Raw genomic sequence first — 16,768 nt, 5'->3', positions numbered from 1 at the left:
AATCTCAAAGTTGGTATACAGGCACAGCAAATGATTAGGAAGGCTACTGGAATGCTGGTGTTTATTGCAAGGGGATTGAAATATAAAAGTGAGGGAGTTTTACTGCAACTGTACAGGACATTGCTGATACCACATCTGTGATCTCGGTGGATTTGAGTGAGGTGAGGGGGACAATAGAAAACAAGCTAGTTCTTGAGAGGTTTTTAAATAAAGGCGGTAAGGGAGTTTAATCCCAGTATACCTTCTGTCGGATTTCAGGAAAGCAAGTTGGGAATGTTTGTGGTTTATGTTGAGTGAATATCAGATTACTGACGGTGCACAAATCCAACACATTTCCTGTGTGGCTAGTCTTTTTTTAAAAAGGACATTGCTGTGGATAGGAGGCACTTGTTTGTAATTATTTACTGTGTACAGTTTTGGACTCCTTTATCTGAAATAACTATAATTTGCATTGTAAGCAGTACAGAGAAAGTTCACTCGACTTATTCTCGGGATGCAGGGCTTATCCTATGAAAGGCTGAACAGGTTGGGCTTATACCTATTGGAGTTTAAATTTGATTTGATTTATTATTGTCACATGTATTAACATACAGTGAAAAGTATTGTTTCTTGCGCGCTATACAGACAAAGCATACCGTTCATAGAGAAAACGAGAGAGTGCAGAATGTAGTATTACAGTCATAGCTAGGGTGTAGAGAAAGATCAACTTAATGCAAGGTAAGTCCATTCAAAAGTCTGACAGCAGCAGGGAAGAAAGCATTGCTCGAGAGTTAGAATGAAATTTTAGAAGCATAGAACGAGAGTAAAAGATAGAATTAGAAGGTATGCTGGGCACAGCTTGCAAGAAGTCGCCTCGCTCTGGTGCCATCTTGGAAAAAAAATGTTTAGAAGAACATGTGGTGATCTTACTAATCTTGAGGGGACTCGAGGCAGTGGTAGGTACCTAGATGTTTCCGCTGGTGGTGGGCACAGATTAATAGTAAGAGGTCTACCATTTAAGACTGAGATTAGGAGAAATTTGTTTTCTGTGAAGGTCGTTAGTCTGTGGAAGTCTCTTTTATAGAGAGCAGTGGAGGCTGAATCATTCAATTTATTCAAGGCTGAATTAAATGGAATTTTAATAGGCAAGTGAGTTGAGAATTAATGAGGGGCAGACAGGATAGTGCAGTTGAAACCACAACCAAATAAGCCATGATATTGAATGGCAGAGCAAGCTTGAAAGGCCTACTCGTGCTCCTAAGTTCCTATGTTTCTCTAAAGAGAATCAACTCCGCCTTTGTGCTCGAGTTCGACAGTTTTTGCTTTCAAGAATCTGAAAGATCGGAATTTGGGTTAAGTTTGCAGTCAAAAACTAAGTTTTTAAAAATCCATACCGTAACCCCTTTGATCATCTCCCAAAATGTATTTTCTGGTACTTGTTCTAAATAGTCAGTTCCATGTGCTTTCCTCTCCTTTAGGAGCTTCAGAAGTATGGTGTGACCACTCTTGTGAGAGTATGTGACTCCACATATGACAAGAGTCCGCTGGAGACTGAAGGTATTGAAGTAATCGTAAGTATGAGGATTTACTTTAAATTTTCATTTGGTGAAAGCAATCATATAAACTTGTCCAGTTAAAAATGGCAAAATCGAAAAATGTGAACCGAGCAAAACAATGAGAGCTTGTTGTTAATGAATTATGAATAAAGAAAGCATTTATTCCTCCATTGAAAACTTGCAATCTCAGGAATTTGTTGTGACCCAATGTGCTATGAACAAAGAACAGTACAAGAAACAGGCCCTTCGGCCCTCCAAGCCTGTGCCGCTCATTGGTCCAACTAGACCATTCGTTTGTATCCCTCCATTCCCAGACTGCTCATGTGCCTATCCAGGTAAGTCTTAAACGATGCCAGCATGTCTGCCTCCACCACCCTACTATGCTTGTGTTCAACACACTGACCCTCACTCATTCGCATTCAGCCAAACTTCACAAATAAATAAATGCCTCCTACCACTAGATAATGCTGCAGCTTTATAGGACCCTGGTTAGACCCCACTTGGAGTACTGCGCGCAGTTCTGGTCACCTCATTACAGGAAAGATGTTGAAGCCATTGAAAGGGTGCAGAGGAGATTTACAAGGATGTTGCCTGGATTGGGGGGCATGCCTTATGAGGATAGGTTGAGGGAGCTTGGTCTCTTCTCCCTGGAGAGACGAAGGATGAGAGGTGACCTGATAGAGGTTTACAAGATGTTGAGAGGTCTGGATAGGGTAGACTCTGAGGCTATTTCCAAGGGCTGAAATGGTTGCTACGAGAGGACACAGGTTTAAGGTGCTGGGGGGTAGGTACAGAGGAGATGTCAGGGGTAAGTTTTTCACTCAGAGGGTGGTGGGTGAGTGGAATCGGCTGACGTCGGTGGTGGTGGAGGCAAACTCATTGGGGTCTTTTAAGAGACTTCTGGATGAGTACATGGGATTTAATGGGATTGAGGGCTATAGATAGGCCTAGAGGTGGGGATGTGATCGGTGCAACTTGTGGGCCGAAGGGCCTGTTTGTGCTGTGGCTTTCTATGTTCTATGTTCTATGTACCACAGCGAGGTCCTTAGTTTAAAAATTTAAAGTGGCCACACAGGCAGTGGTTGGATTTATGCAACTTCAATAATCTCTGATATTTACTCAATTAGTATAAACCACTTAAACATTATCAAACTTGTTTTCTTGAGCTTCTGAAATCCTACAAAGGTACAAAACTTTTTAAACTTTATTTATTAGTGTCGCAAGTAGGCTTACATTAACACTGCAGTGAAGTTATTGTGAAAATCCCCTAGTCACCGCACTCTGGCACCTGTTCGGGTACACTGAGGGAGAATTTAGCATGGCCAATGCGCCTAACCACGTCTTTTGCACTGTGGGAGGAAACCAGAGTATACGGAGGACACCCACGCAGATACTGGGAGAGCGTGCAGACTCCGCACAGATAGTGACCCAAGCCGGGAATCGAACCCGGGTCCCTGGCACTGTGAGGCAGCAGTGCTAACCACCGTGCCACCAATACGATCCATTAGTGTCATTGACAGTCAACCATACTCTTAACAGCTCTGTTCAACACCCCCACACTTCAAAATAACCAGTTTGTTTGCCACTGACCGCCTCACTCCCCTTTAAATGCTCTTCTTTCCCCCAACCTCCGATGTCTTCCTGATGCGATAGAGATTTTTGTTCACATTTATAAATATAACTTTATCAGCCACTTTTTTCAGAAAAACAGCTAAGTTGCAAATAATGCTGTGTGCACCTTTACTATTACACACATATTGTCTGATTCACATGAGCATTTTTTAACATGTATATGCACTGTTTCAACACTTTTCAGATAGTTTATAGCAAAATGTTCAACTTCAACATAAATGACCTGGATGAGGAAGTGGAGGGATGGGTTGGTAAGTTTGCTGACGACACCAAGGTAGGTGGTGTTGTGGATAGTTTGGAGGGATGTCAGAAGTTGCAGCGAGACATAGATAGAATGCAAGACTGGGCGGAGAAGTGGCAGATGGACTTCAACCCGGATAAGTGTGTAGTGATCCATTTTGGCAGATCCAATGGGATGAAGCAGCAGTATAATATGAAGGGTACCATTCTTAGCAGTGTAGAGGATCAGAAGGACCTTGGGGTCCGGGTCCATAGGACTCTTAAATCGGCCTCGCAGGTGGAGGATGCGGTCAAGAAGGCGTACGGCGTACTAGCCTTCATTAATCGAGGGATTGAGTTTAGGAGTCGGGAGATAATGCTGCAGCTTTATAGGACCCTGGTTAGACCCCACTTGGAGTACTGCGCGCAGTTCTGGTCACCTCATTACAGGAAAGATGTTGAAGCCATTGAAAGGGTGCAGAGGAGATTTACAAGGATGTTGCCTGGATTGGGGGGCATGCCTTATGAGGATAGGTTGAGGGAGCTTGGTCTCTTCTCCCTGGAGAGACGAAGGATGAGAGGTGACCTGATAGAGGTTTACAAGATGTTGAGAGGTCTGGATAGGGTAGACTCTCAGAGGCTATTTCCAAGGGCTGAAATAGTTGCTACGAGAGGACACAGGTTTAAGGTGCTGGGGGGTAGGTACAGAGGAGATGTCAGGGGTAAGTTTTTCACTCAGAGGGTGGTGGGTGAGTGGAATCGGCTGACGTCGGTGGTGGTGGAGGCAAACTCGTTGGGGTCTTTTAAGAGACTTCTGGATGAGTACATGGGATTTAATGGGATTGAGGGCTATAGATAGGCCTAGAGGTAGGGATATGATCAGCGCAACTTGTGGGCCGAAGGGCCTGTTTGTGCTGTGGCTTTCTATGTTCTAACACAAAAGTAAGTGGGAACTTTTGAGAACTGCTGCAGATGCTTGCAGTTTACAAAAAGGTTCACAATCTCTTCAATATCAACTGTGCTGATTGGTTGTCAGAGATCACTCTTACTGCAACATAAAACAACCTGTTCTAGAGGCACTTGGTGCAGTCCTAGTTGATACTGAACTGGATTTTCCTGTGGATTTATATCACCCTGTAAAGTTAGATCCATGCATAGAGCCATACAGTGCAGAAAAGGCCCTTCTGCCCATCAAATCTGTACTGACAAAAACTAAAGTCACACTAATCCCACTTTCCAGCACTTGTCTCGTATCCTTGAATGTTATGTTTCGGGTGCTCATCCAAATATTTTTTAAAGGTTGTGAGATTTCCGGCCTCCATTACCTTCCCAGGCAGTGCATTCCAGATTCCCACCACCCTCTTGAGAAAACATTATTTCATACAAGTCCCCTCCGAATTTCCTGCTCCTTACCTAAAACTATGCCCCCTCGTGATTGACGCCTCAACCAAGAGGAACAGCTGCTTTCTATTCACTCTGCCCATACCTCTCATAATCATGTACACCTCTATCATGTCCTCCCCTTAGCCTTCTCTGCTCTAGAAAATACAATCCAAGCCAATCCTGTCTCTCCTAATAGCACAAATGCTCCATCCCAAGCAACATCCTGGTGAATCTCCTCTGTACCGCCTCCAGTGCAATCATATCTTTCCTATAGTGAGGTGACCAGAACTGCACACAGTGCTTCAACTCTGGCCTAACCAACATTCTGTACAGCTCCAACATTACCTCCTTGCTAATGCCACAACTGATAAAAGCAAGTGCCCAATATGCCTTGGGAAAATACAATCACCAAAAACAGTAAGAAATCAGTTAGCATCTCTTCAACCTCATTTAAAATGATGGTATCACAGTTCTCCTGTATTTTCATTCCATGCTACTTTGACTTGGAAAAAACAATCAGACATACAATTATTTACTGCTCCAAGGAATTTCAACTCCCAGTTTTTTTTTTTCTTCTTTCTTACACTGGATGCAGGTGTCTCTGGGAAAAGCCAGCTTTTGTTGCCTATCCCTAATTACCCTTAAATGAGTGTCTTGCTAGGCCACGTCAGAGGGTAGTTAAGACTCAGCCACATTGCTGTGGGCCTGGAGTCACGTGTAGGCCAGACCAGGTAAGGACGGCAGATTTTCTTCCTTAGAAAGGACGTCAGCGAACCGAATGGATCTTTATGACAATTGATTGCTATTACTGAGACTAGCCTTATATACTAGACTTGGTCATTGAATTTAAATTTCACCAAGTCTCATGGTGGGATTTGAACCCATGTCCTCAGAGCATTCACTTGGATTACTAATCCTCTGACCATTACTACGACGCCACCATCTCCCCTAAAGTATAATTGGTTGAAATGGCTAAACGACTAGGACTTTTGAGTATCCACTTTTTGGCATTTGGAATTTTCAGTTGTAATATTGCCATGTTTGGAGCCCAATCGATTTGAGATTTTGTGATCCTTGATTTCTGCCAAATGGAGAACATTTTTATAAGGTAAGGATTCCCAGTCGGCTTATTTGGCTCATTCTATGCCCTCTCAATCCATCAAAATAAAGGTCAATTTTTTAAAATTCACAGAATCACCTTGGCTGATACAGAACTTGAATATTGCTGAAAAGAGGGATATGTTGTCAAAGCTTTTCGTCTTGCACTCATCAGGCCAAATGCAAGAATGTCAATTTTCAACCAATAACAGCAATTTATTGAAAAGAAGGTTCTGATTGGTTGGCCAGTTGACCCTGATTGACTGGGGCATTGTCAAGGAGAAAGCAGTGGAGAACCCTAGACTTCCCAAGCCTCCTGGTAATTCAAAAAAGGAGCAAGGCTTACATATATTCCTCTTGTTTGCAGAGAATTGGTCCCTGAAAGGTGCAGAAGGAGGCCATTCGGCCCATCGTATCTGCACCGAGCACAATCCCACCCAGGCCTATTCCCGTAACCCCATTTGTTTACCCTGCTAATCCCCTGTCACTAGGGTCAATTTAGCTGGAAATGTAACTTAAAATAATTGGTGATTTAAAGTTTCTTTAAGCCACAATTTAACATGTTTGGTGTGATCTACAAATTCCAGTCACTCCAAGGGAAGGTGATGGCCTAGTGGTATTATCGCTAGACTATTAATCTAGAAACTCAGCTAATATTCTGGAGACCCAGGTTCGAATCCCACCACGGCAGGTGGTGGAATTTGAATTCCATAAAAGAAATCTGGAATTAAGAATCTACTGATGACTGTGAAGGCATTGTCGATTGTTGGGAAAAACCCAACTAATTTCCTTTAGGGAAGAAAATCTGCCATCCTTATCTGGTCTGGCCTACATGTGACTCCAGAGCCACAACAATGTGGCTGACGCTCAGCTGCCCTCTGAACAAGGGTAACTGGGGGATGGGCAATAAATGCTGGCCAGCCAGCGATGCCTATGTCCCACGAATGAATTTTTAAAAAATTGTTATAAATTAATAATGGAGTAAAATAATTATTGACATTTATTTTCATGATTTACAAGAGCAAGCTTTTTGATCGATGCAATGTGTCTCATTTGCCAGTAAAATCACATTGTATTTTAATGAGAAAACTAGCAAAATTTAGAACACGTGAGAACAGCAAGATGGGTGTGCTAATTGTGAGGTTTATGATGTATATTGCTAATGTCTCTGTTACAAAAAATTTTGGTGAATGTGAGAAAGGTGATGGTGGATCTAGGACACCGAACTGACTTTGATTAACTGGTGAACAAGTCTGCTTTCCACAACCTTCACCTAAGAGAGTGGTTGTAGACGGGTCTTTTTCTGATTGGAGGTCGGTCACCAGTGGAGTGCCCCAGGAATCTGTTCTGGGACCCTTGATGTTTGTCATTTTCATAAATGACCTGGATGAGTAAGTGGAGGGATGGGTTGGTAAGTTTGTCGACAACACGAAGGTTGGTGGTGTTGTGGATAGGTTGGAGGGATGTCAGAAGCTGCAGCGTGACATAGATAGGATGCAAGACTGGGCGGAGAAGTGGCAGATGGACTTCAACCCGGATAAATGAGTAGTGGTCCATTTTGGCAGGTCAAATGGGATGAAGGAGTATAATATCAAAGGTAAGACTCTTAGCAGTGTAGAGGATCAGAAGGACCTTGGGGTCTGGGTCCATAGGACTCTTAAATCTGCCTCGCAGATAGAGGAGGTGGTTAAGAAGGCATATGGTGTGCTGGCCTTCATCAATCGAGGGATTGAGTTTAGGAGTTGGGAGATAATGATGCAGCTTTAGAAGACCCTCGTCAGACCCCACTTGGACTACTGTGCTCGGTTCTGGTCGCCTCATTACAGGAGCGATGTGGAAATGATTGAAAGGGTGCAGAGAAGATTTACAAGGATGTTGCCTGGATTGGTTGGCATGCCTTATGAGGATAGGCTGAGGGAGCTCGGTCTTTTCTCCTTGGAGAGACGAAGGATGAGAGGTGACCTGATAGAGGTGTACAAGATGTTGAGAGGTATAGATCGGGTGGATTCTCGGAGGCTTTTTCCCAGGGCTGAAATGGCTGCTATGAGAGGACACAGGTTTAAGGTGCTGGGGAGTAGGTACAGAGGAGATGTCAGGGGTAAGTTTTTCACTCAGAAGGTGATGGGTGAGTGGAATCGGCTGCCGTCAGTGGTGGTGGAGGCAAACTCTATAGGGTCTTTTAAGAGACTTCTGGATGAGTACATGGGACTTAATAGGATTGAGGGTTCTAGGTAAGCCTAGGTAGGTAGGGACATGACCGGCGCAACTTGTGGGCCGAAGGGCCTGTTTGTGCTGTATTTTTTCTATGTTCTATGTTCTAAATAGATTGACGCAGATTCCCATTTTTACAGTTCTTGTAATCTTTGAGCATTGTGAATTCTTCTGCCCACCTCTATCAGTGTACGTAATAGGAATGTTTTTGGGATTAGCTAATCTTCGTTTAAGGGCAAAATCAGTGAGCATGATTAGAATTGTATTGGTCTACTTCTGTCTCTGTCCTATGCTGTTACTAGGCCAAATCATTGATTTCAAACTTTTTATTAATTTCCATTATACTTGCCTTGAAGTTACTTGGATTTGACTTTTTTATGTCAAATTCACGGAAATTGTAATCCAGTTCTGTTGTTTGGTGCAGCCTATATAACCATTCAGAAAATAAATTCCTTCCCATTCCTAGCAAAACATTTCTTACAAAACTGTAATATCTCTAGTTAAAATTGCCATCGAGTCTGAGTGTAAAATCTCCATTCATAGTGAGGTTGGTTTATGTCTTATCAGTCTGCTGATAGAAACTTTTAGGCCCTCACGTGTGGCAAGTCCAATTATAGTAAGTAGTCTCACAACACCAGGTTAAAGTCCAACAGATTTATTTGGTGGCACGAGCTTTCGGAGTGTTGCCCCTTCATCAGGTTCACTCACCTGATGAAGGGGCAACGCTTCGAAAGCTCGTGCTACCAAATAAACCTGTTGGACTTTAACCTGGTGTTGTGAGACTACTTACTGTGCCTTCCCCAGTCCAACGCCGACAACTCCACATCAAGTCCAATTGTAGTATTCTTTGTATTGCAATTTTTTGACCTGTGCAATACACTCTTCAAACCACAATTTGATGAAATGCAGACCATTTTCTTTCCTGAAGTTGAACTGCAATAGCAATGACTTTAACGAGTGATGAATCAGCCTGTGTTATCATAGAATCATACAGTGCAGAAGAGGCCCTTCAGCCCATTGAGTCTGCACTGATGCATGAGAAACACCTGACCTCCCACCTAATCCCATTTACCAGCACTTGGCCCATAGCCTTGAATGTTATGTTGTGCCAAGTGCTTATCCAGGTACTTTTTAAAGGTTGAGGTAACTCGCCCCTACCACCGACACAGGCAGTGCATTCTAGACCGTCGCCGCCCTCCTGGGTAAAAAAGTTTTTCCTCCAATCACCCCTCACCTTGAATTTGTGTCCCCTCGTGACTGACCCTTCAACTAAGGGGAACAGCTGCTCCCTATGCACTGCCATGCACCTTGATCAGGTCACGCCTCAGTCTTCTCTGCTCCAACAAAATAACTCAAACCTGTGCAATCTCACTTCATAACTTAAATGTTCCATCCTGGTGAATCTCCTCTGCACCTTCTCCAGTGCAGTCACATCCTTCCTATAATGTGGCAATCAGAACTGCACACACTACTCTAGCTGTGGCCTCCCCAAAGTTCTATGTAACTATCAACATGACCTCCCTGCTTTTGTAATCTATGCCTCAATTAATAAAGGCAAGTGTCCTATATGCCTTTTTCACCACCCTGCTAACATGCCCTTCCGCTTTGAGATCTGTATTGTCAGTTGAGCTTTCAGTTCCAAAAAAATTGAAGCATTCCTATTACATTTTTGGATTGTTATCAAGTGCTGTGTGAAGACCCACTCCTGTAAACAAGTCGTCATTCCATGAGAACAGAAGCGTGGCCTTTAAATACACAAGATGTGGTAATGTAGCTCTGTCCAAGTTAAAGCAGAACAGCAATATTGCAGTAATATCCTCTTTTCAAATAGCACAAGCCCTCCCAAGTCGGTGTACTAGCCTTTGGATAAGAGAAAGAAGAATGTGTTGTTGATCCCTGTGGCTTAAGGCTATAATCTATGAATGAGATTTTTATTAAAATTACATAGAAAAATAGAGCAAATGCTAAAGATTGCAACATACATCTCCTCAATTCTTAAAGTAATAGGACACTGTAGAGAAACACACAAATTTACTGCACAGACTTCATTGGGACTGGACTTCATGGGTGTGAGGTGACCCAGCTCCCTCCTCCGCCTCCTCCACCGATCAGGGGCTGAACCCATTTGGAAGGATCACCAAACATCCATTTAATGGTCATCCGCTCCAATCTGAGGAGGAAGGCCTCCAAGACCTGCTGGCCAATCAAATGGCTGACAGTTGGGAAAACGCTGGAAAATCTCAGCAGGTCTGGCAGCATCTGTAAGGAGAGAAAAGAGCTGACGTTTCAAATCCAGATGACCCTTTGTCAAAGCTTTGACAAAGGGTCATCTGGACTCGAAACGTCAGCTCTTTTCTCTCTACAGATGCTGCCAAACCTGCTGATATTTTCCAGCATTTTCTCTTTTGGTTTCAGATTCCAGCATCGACAGTAATTTGCTTTTATAAATGGCTGGCAGGACTCTGGTCCCAGCAATACTGCTGGGCGTGGTGTCCACTGGGACTGCAACCAGTCCCAAAGGAGGCATTCAGTGACGGAGAGTACTTGAGGAAATTCTAGGTCTGATCGGGGCCAGGCCAGCAGATGGATTAAGTGGGTGGGAAGGGGAGGGATGGTGAAATGGGAGAAGGGGGCCTGTAAAAGTAGCAACACCCTCTCCCTGGGGTAAGAATTTGCCAGTGAGATCTGCCATGCTGCAGACTTGACGCTGGTCTCCCCACCACCAGTAAAATCCCAGTGTCAAAGCTTTTAAGTGGCCACTAATTGTCCCACTGCTGAGCAGGCATCCTGAGACCACCCCAACCATTGGAAAACCTGTGGTGGGGGCAGGTGCAGAAAGAAGCACTGGGAATGGCACCATGTCATGACACCAATTTTAAAGGCCCCCTGTCTGCAGGGTCTGTAAAATGCAGCCCCTGCTGTTTGCTGGAGCAATCTAGAACGGTTCCCACAGCTCTGCTCACCTGTCAGTATTTTGCTCTGGCCTTTAACTTCCGAGCTACCCAAGAAATCATTTCTAGTTCCTGGGTAACTGTTGTACTGATCCCTCACTGTGAAGGGAAACCCTGCAAATACCTGACCCAGCCAGCATAAAACAATAACACCGTCATCTCTTGAATTCATCTGCGTACCTATTATGCCTTACTTTATTTAAAAAAAGATTCCTATGGCATTCAACAGGACAGATTTCAAATTTTTCATACTGGGTCCTAATCTTTGGTGAATTATTTCCCACTTTGCTGTGCATGAGATGATAGATTAGCATTATAACATTATGGAAATGAAACAATATTGGACTGGCTGTGAGGGAGGAGAAAAGCCTGCTTCATTAGAATGTGCACAATTTCTGCATCTTTCCCTTCTCTCTCTCCACGCAACTCCCCAAAAGTGCACAAAAATATTATGGAGCTGGTTGAAGGATGGTGCTTGTCCTTTTTAGTTCAAGTCTTGGGACACTAAATTTTTTTAAATCTTACTACGAAAATGGTGAATTGTTAGATATTTAATACAGGTTTCAACTTGCTGTGTACTATTTATCTTGCTGTGTAAGCAGCAGCATGTATTGAAATGTCATGTATGTGGACAAATTGTTAGCAAAATCTTCTATACTGCATAAAACCACATTCTGTTCTTGCCTTTTCAAGGATTGGCCATTTGATGATGGTGATCCACCTCCAAGCAAAATTGTGGATGATTGGCTTAATCTGCTTAAAACGAAGTTTACCGAACAGCCTGGTAGCTGTGTAGCAGTCCATTGTGTTGCTGGCCTTGGGCGGTAAGTAGACAAGAATGTTGGCAAATGTCAAACAGGACATGTATGCCCCGAGGCTTTTATAGTAAAGGCTGATATTATCGTCAACAGCTTGTTGATTCAGATAAACTGGGACCGGCAGAAACAACTTGTAGCCTCTTCAAACTAACCAAACATAGCAACGATGGTTTATAAGAGGGGAAACTCAGACATTGAATAGGAATACGGAAGAAGTGTTGAGTTAAAGTGGGGTCATTGAAGACTTGGAACAATATGGCAATTCTAAATCTGGAGTTCTACAATGATGTGTAAGGGATTCATTCTAGCATTTTATTATCTTTGTACCCAACAGCTTTATTTTTATGATCAGTAATAATGCTCTGATCTTTTTCCTTCTCCATCTTTGCTTAAAATAAATCCTTTTATAATGTACCCTGACGTAGTATGCGCGACCTTGGATTCATCCGTATTAATATTCATCTACCTCATCGATATGTGGTGTTACATTGCTTTATCTCAACATACAAAACAGTGTTATTTACCACACTAGCTGCCTCAGCTGCTGCTCAGTTGGTAGCATTCTCACCTGAGTCAATGGTCGTGGGTACAAGTCTCGTTCCGGAAATTTGAGCACACAATCTAAGCTGATGCTCCAATGCACTACTAAGGCAGTGCTGAACCGTCGCTGCTGCGCTCACGTGGCTGCACAAAAAGAACAGGAGAGAAATCCTGGTATCTTGCCCAATATAATCAACATTATTAAAACAGGTTATCTGATTGCCATCACATTGCTGTTTGTGGGAGCTTGTTGTGGGCAAATTGGCTACAGTGATTCACTTCAAAATGACTAAATTAGCTGAGGATGCCTTGGATGTTCTGCAATTGTGAAAAGTGCTATGTAAATGCAATTCTTTTCAATTTTGCCATGTTGATACTGACTTGTTTTGAACACACAGGGCTCCTGTACTGGTAGCAGTTGCTCTTATCGAAAGTGGAATGAAGTATGAAGATGCGATTCAATTCATCAGACAGTAAGTGCCAACTCTTCTTGGAAAAACAGTTTTGACTGTCAGTTTGATGTGAATTTTTCTGATCTTCGTTTTTACCTGACTGCTTTTGACAAAGACTCTGTCTGTGTACAACACACAAAAGAACATTTGGAGTCTTTTATTTTTAACTTACACGTGAAAGCTTAGGTCAGACATGAGCTTGGTGGATGCACATTCTCACTGGACTACAGCAAATTTTGTTACAGGTGGACCTCCCATTGCAAGCTGAACACACAGCCTTTTGAATTCCCTAACTGCTGTGGTGAAAACAGCTCCACCCATCCATTCCATTTTCTTCCCTCCCTCTCCCACCCCCACCACGGGTGTAACATGATCCTGTTATGACGCAATAAACACGCAGGCTGTGTCCTTTCTCCTTCGCAGAGCTGCCAAAATTATTGATGTGCTTAACCTTAATAAAATGCAGCTTTGTGCTACCCTTCGTTTGGTCGCTAATAGTAAAAACAATGAGTCCAAGCTGCACAAGTGTTTCCTTTGCGATACTGTGTAATTCCTCCTCATCTTTCCAGGGTTTAGCTCAGCCTACACGATAGCGTTCTCAAATTCTTTTCTCGGCCGACACTAACTTGGGTAAAATTTGTTGCAATGAGCTGCCTGGGGTGACCTTGGCTGATTCCCCTACAGTTGATATGGAATTAAATAAAATAATTAAAAAACACTTTATTGACTTTTCTTTCCTGTCCTTATTGCAATAGGAAACGGAGAGGTGCCATTAACAGCAAACAACTCTTATACTTGGAAAAGTATCGGCCAAAGATGAGACTTCGAATCAAGGCCCATAACAATCACAAGAACAGTTGCTCCATCGTATGAATTTGACACATTCAGCCAACAATGGTTTACAGTGATTTTTTTATAAAAAATAAAATGCCATTGGGTTTCCTGTCTTCAAATCCAATTGGATGTTTTTTTCTGCCTTTAGTAACTTGAATATTTATTTATACAAAAATCACCAACTAGAAGGAAATACATTTATTTTGGAAGCTTGTTGACTTCGGTTAAAAAACGTTAGAACATTTGCCGCTAAGAGACAGGCTAATATTTCACCATCTACCATTTTGTGTATGCCATTTTTAAAACGAGAAAAATCTTCCCGGATGTTTGATCTGTATGGCTTGTACTCGAATAGCAATTTTGTGTGATTACCTGAAGAATCTGGAGCTAGAGAAATGATTGTAAATAGGATGCAAATTGACATAAATATCAGTGGTCTACTGATTGACTGGTTATAGATATTCTGGTGAAACATTGTTGTGTGTCCTGGAAAATTGATTGATGTCCTTGATAAAGTGCTTTCTTAATGCCTAAATTCACCTAACACGTGATCATTTGCAGTCATATGGGCCATGTTTTGTGCCTGAAGGCGGTTTGGTTTCTAGGACACAACATTTTTCTGTCTTTTCTAAATAATATCCCTGTAATAGAACTACTAACCTATATATTAATGTGTTTCTAGTACTGAGTTGGTGTTGCAGCCACTTTTAATTTAGATGGGGCTGTTCCACAAACACCAATTCTTCTCCCTGTTTCACATTGAATATTGTAACTAACCGTGTGCTAATCCTGAATTGAAGAATCACTTCCACTAATTTACAGGGTTATTAAAGGCTTATCCAAGCTGGGGGAAGAGGGGGAAAAAAGGGATTTGACCATTCCAGACGCAAGAAAATATTTTACGTAGTTGTCTTAAAAAGTAGTTCTGCCTGTTTGATAGGACTCAAGTCTGTTACAAGCAGACATTTATTATAGTTACTGAACTGGTGGTAAAGGTGCATGTGCACAATGCAACTGGACATCACTTCCTATAACCAAAGTTGGTTTGCAGGTGAGTACAAAAGACAAGTCCATTATTTTCTTTTGGGTACAAAGAGATTTTTAATCACATTGCAAGTTTATCGACATCCCGAGATCTGCAATGGAACTCACGCTTTCAGATATTGTAGCAGCAAAGAAAACCTCTGAGTGCATTCATACTGCAAGCGTACTGTCAGTGATGGGTAGTTTTACAGACATAGTTCAACCTCAGTCAACATCAAAGTGGAGTTACAATCCTTGGAAGTAGGAGTTCACTCTCTATTGTACAGGCCTTTACAATCAGTTTAGATCTCTAGGTTAATATTGGTGAGATAACACAATCTTTTTGCACAAACTAAACTTGCCTTATGAATGCCACACCAATAAAGCATTTAACTTGTGGTTAAGAGTCAACTTTCTGGCAAATGTAAAATAGTCTTTTTTTAATATTTGCTTCTGAAACTGGCCTATAATTTGCAGACACTTGCGAAATGCCTCGTGTAGGAAGTAAAATGGACTTTAAATGTGTTCATGAAATGAAAACAGAAAACGCTGTAAAACTTTAGCTGGTCTGCCAACATCCGTGGAGAGAGAAACGGAGTTGACGTTGAAACATTACCTCTGTTGCTCTCGCCACGAATGCTGCCAAACTTGCGTTTTTTCAGTATTTTCTGTTTCTATTTCAGGTTTCCAGCGCCCGCTGCCGTATTTTGCTTTTAACTAAATGTGCTCACTTTTATGCCCATGCCATCGGGTTAATTTTTGTATCATTCTGGGTTGATGATTGACTGACTGGTATAGATTGAAAGAGAGCTCTGTGAATGATGTAGAGGTTTTATTCAGATATACATTTCCATAATCGTGCTGATAACCAATCTGGCTATGAAAGAGGTAACTAGTCCTTCCCAGTTAGGTCAGTCATAGGGCAGTAAAAGTTATTTTACACTGACAAATTAAAAATACACCACCTTTCAGTGAGCCCTATCGCAGTGGGTGGCCACGCTGAGGTTATAATACAGGCTGTCTGAATTTTCAAAACAAAATCAATTTAAATCAATGGGAACAAAAACATGCTCAGTTTTGATTTAAAGTTACATTTTTTGATCTCAAGATAGTTAATGTCCAACAATATTTTTCAGTATGAATTTTGTCACTTTAATAAATGTCAAAAATTTGGTGACATAGCTCTGACTTTTGGGCACTGAGTGATCATCAAAGCCTCTGGTAGCAGGTGGAAGGTGCAAATTTGTACATTGGTAAAGGCTGAAAAATCAACACCCAATATTTGGTGCCTAAATTTCTAGGCCATTTTGTACAAATCCTGAAATAACTCACATTTTAGATATGCTATATAGTGTGATAGCATGGTTGCATAAGAAGTTGGAACATCAAGTTACAGCGCACACTATTGGTGGACTGGAGGTTTAACCCTTCAATTACCATAGATAAATGCATATTTAATTATCTCATCTCCTTTCTTTTTCTCCTGTCAACAACTAGTGTGTGATAGGGCTTGAGGAGAGACCATTCTAGTGCGCATTCTAATGTCCAGGCAATGACACTGGGGGATCGTCCGACATGTCCCTTGGCTTCAGTCAGCGGGGAGAACTCCTTGCCCCGAGAAAGAAAGGCCATGTTGCATCATTGTTGTATTTCGTATAATTTCTTCTATCAGAAAAGTATCAAATTATGATCGTTCAGCAAAGGTACATTATTTTACATTATGCTTATATAGTTGCAAAGATTGTGCTCAGTGAAATACGCTATGTGCTTTTGAAACTCAGTTTGGAATTCTTTAAGCTGCTAAACTACCCTGTGGATGCCATTAAGTGGGGTGGCATTATTGGTTCCATTTATTCCACATAAATGGAACCTTATGGTATGTTGTGCCACCCACAAACCAATCCTTCAAATCACAGCATCCAATTTTGTTCTTTTAAAGCTGTTGCTAGTTTTCACAAGCTATTGGAGTTTCATGAAATTACCACATGAAAAATTTGTTTCTTTAGTAATTGAATCAATTACTGGAGCAAGACAAATGAAATATCCATCATGCAACTAATAGGCAAATTCGC

The 16,768-nt window shown here is 42.0% G+C and overlaps 1 protein-coding gene across 4 annotated transcripts in view; it reads left to right on the top strand.

The window, feature by feature from the left end:
* The window catches only part of LOC144495596 (protein tyrosine phosphatase type IVA 3-like), a 132,801-nt gene extending 118,590 nt beyond the window's left edge, over window positions 1-14,211 (top strand). For 3 of the 4 annotated variants that reach the window (XM_078215741.1, XM_078215740.1, XM_078215742.1), the window contains exons 3-6: window positions 1,458-1,550; window positions 11,723-11,853; window positions 12,786-12,860; window positions 13,595-14,205. In XM_078215741.1, the coding sequence (XP_078071867.1) occupies window positions 1,458-1,550; window positions 11,723-11,853; window positions 12,786-12,860; window positions 13,595-13,712 (417 nt within the window). In that variant the 3' untranslated portion in view covers window positions 13,713-14,205. Of the gene's footprint in view, window positions 1-1,457; window positions 1,551-11,722; window positions 11,854-12,785; window positions 12,861-13,594 lie in introns of all 4 variants that reach the window. The other variant, XM_078215739.1, reaches the window with a different exon arrangement.
* The last annotated feature ends 2,557 nt before the right edge of the window (window positions 14,212-16,768 follow it).

The sequence above is a fragment of the Mustelus asterias genome, chromosome 7, assembly GCF_964213995.1.
Source record: "Mustelus asterias chromosome 7, sMusAst1.hap1.1, whole genome shotgun sequence".
NCBI classification, from domain to species: Eukaryota; Metazoa; Chordata; class Chondrichthyes; order Carcharhiniformes; family Triakidae; genus Mustelus; species Mustelus asterias.
The sequence above is the reverse complement of the archived record's forward strand: the minus strand, read 5'-3'. Positions and strand labels throughout refer to the sequence as shown.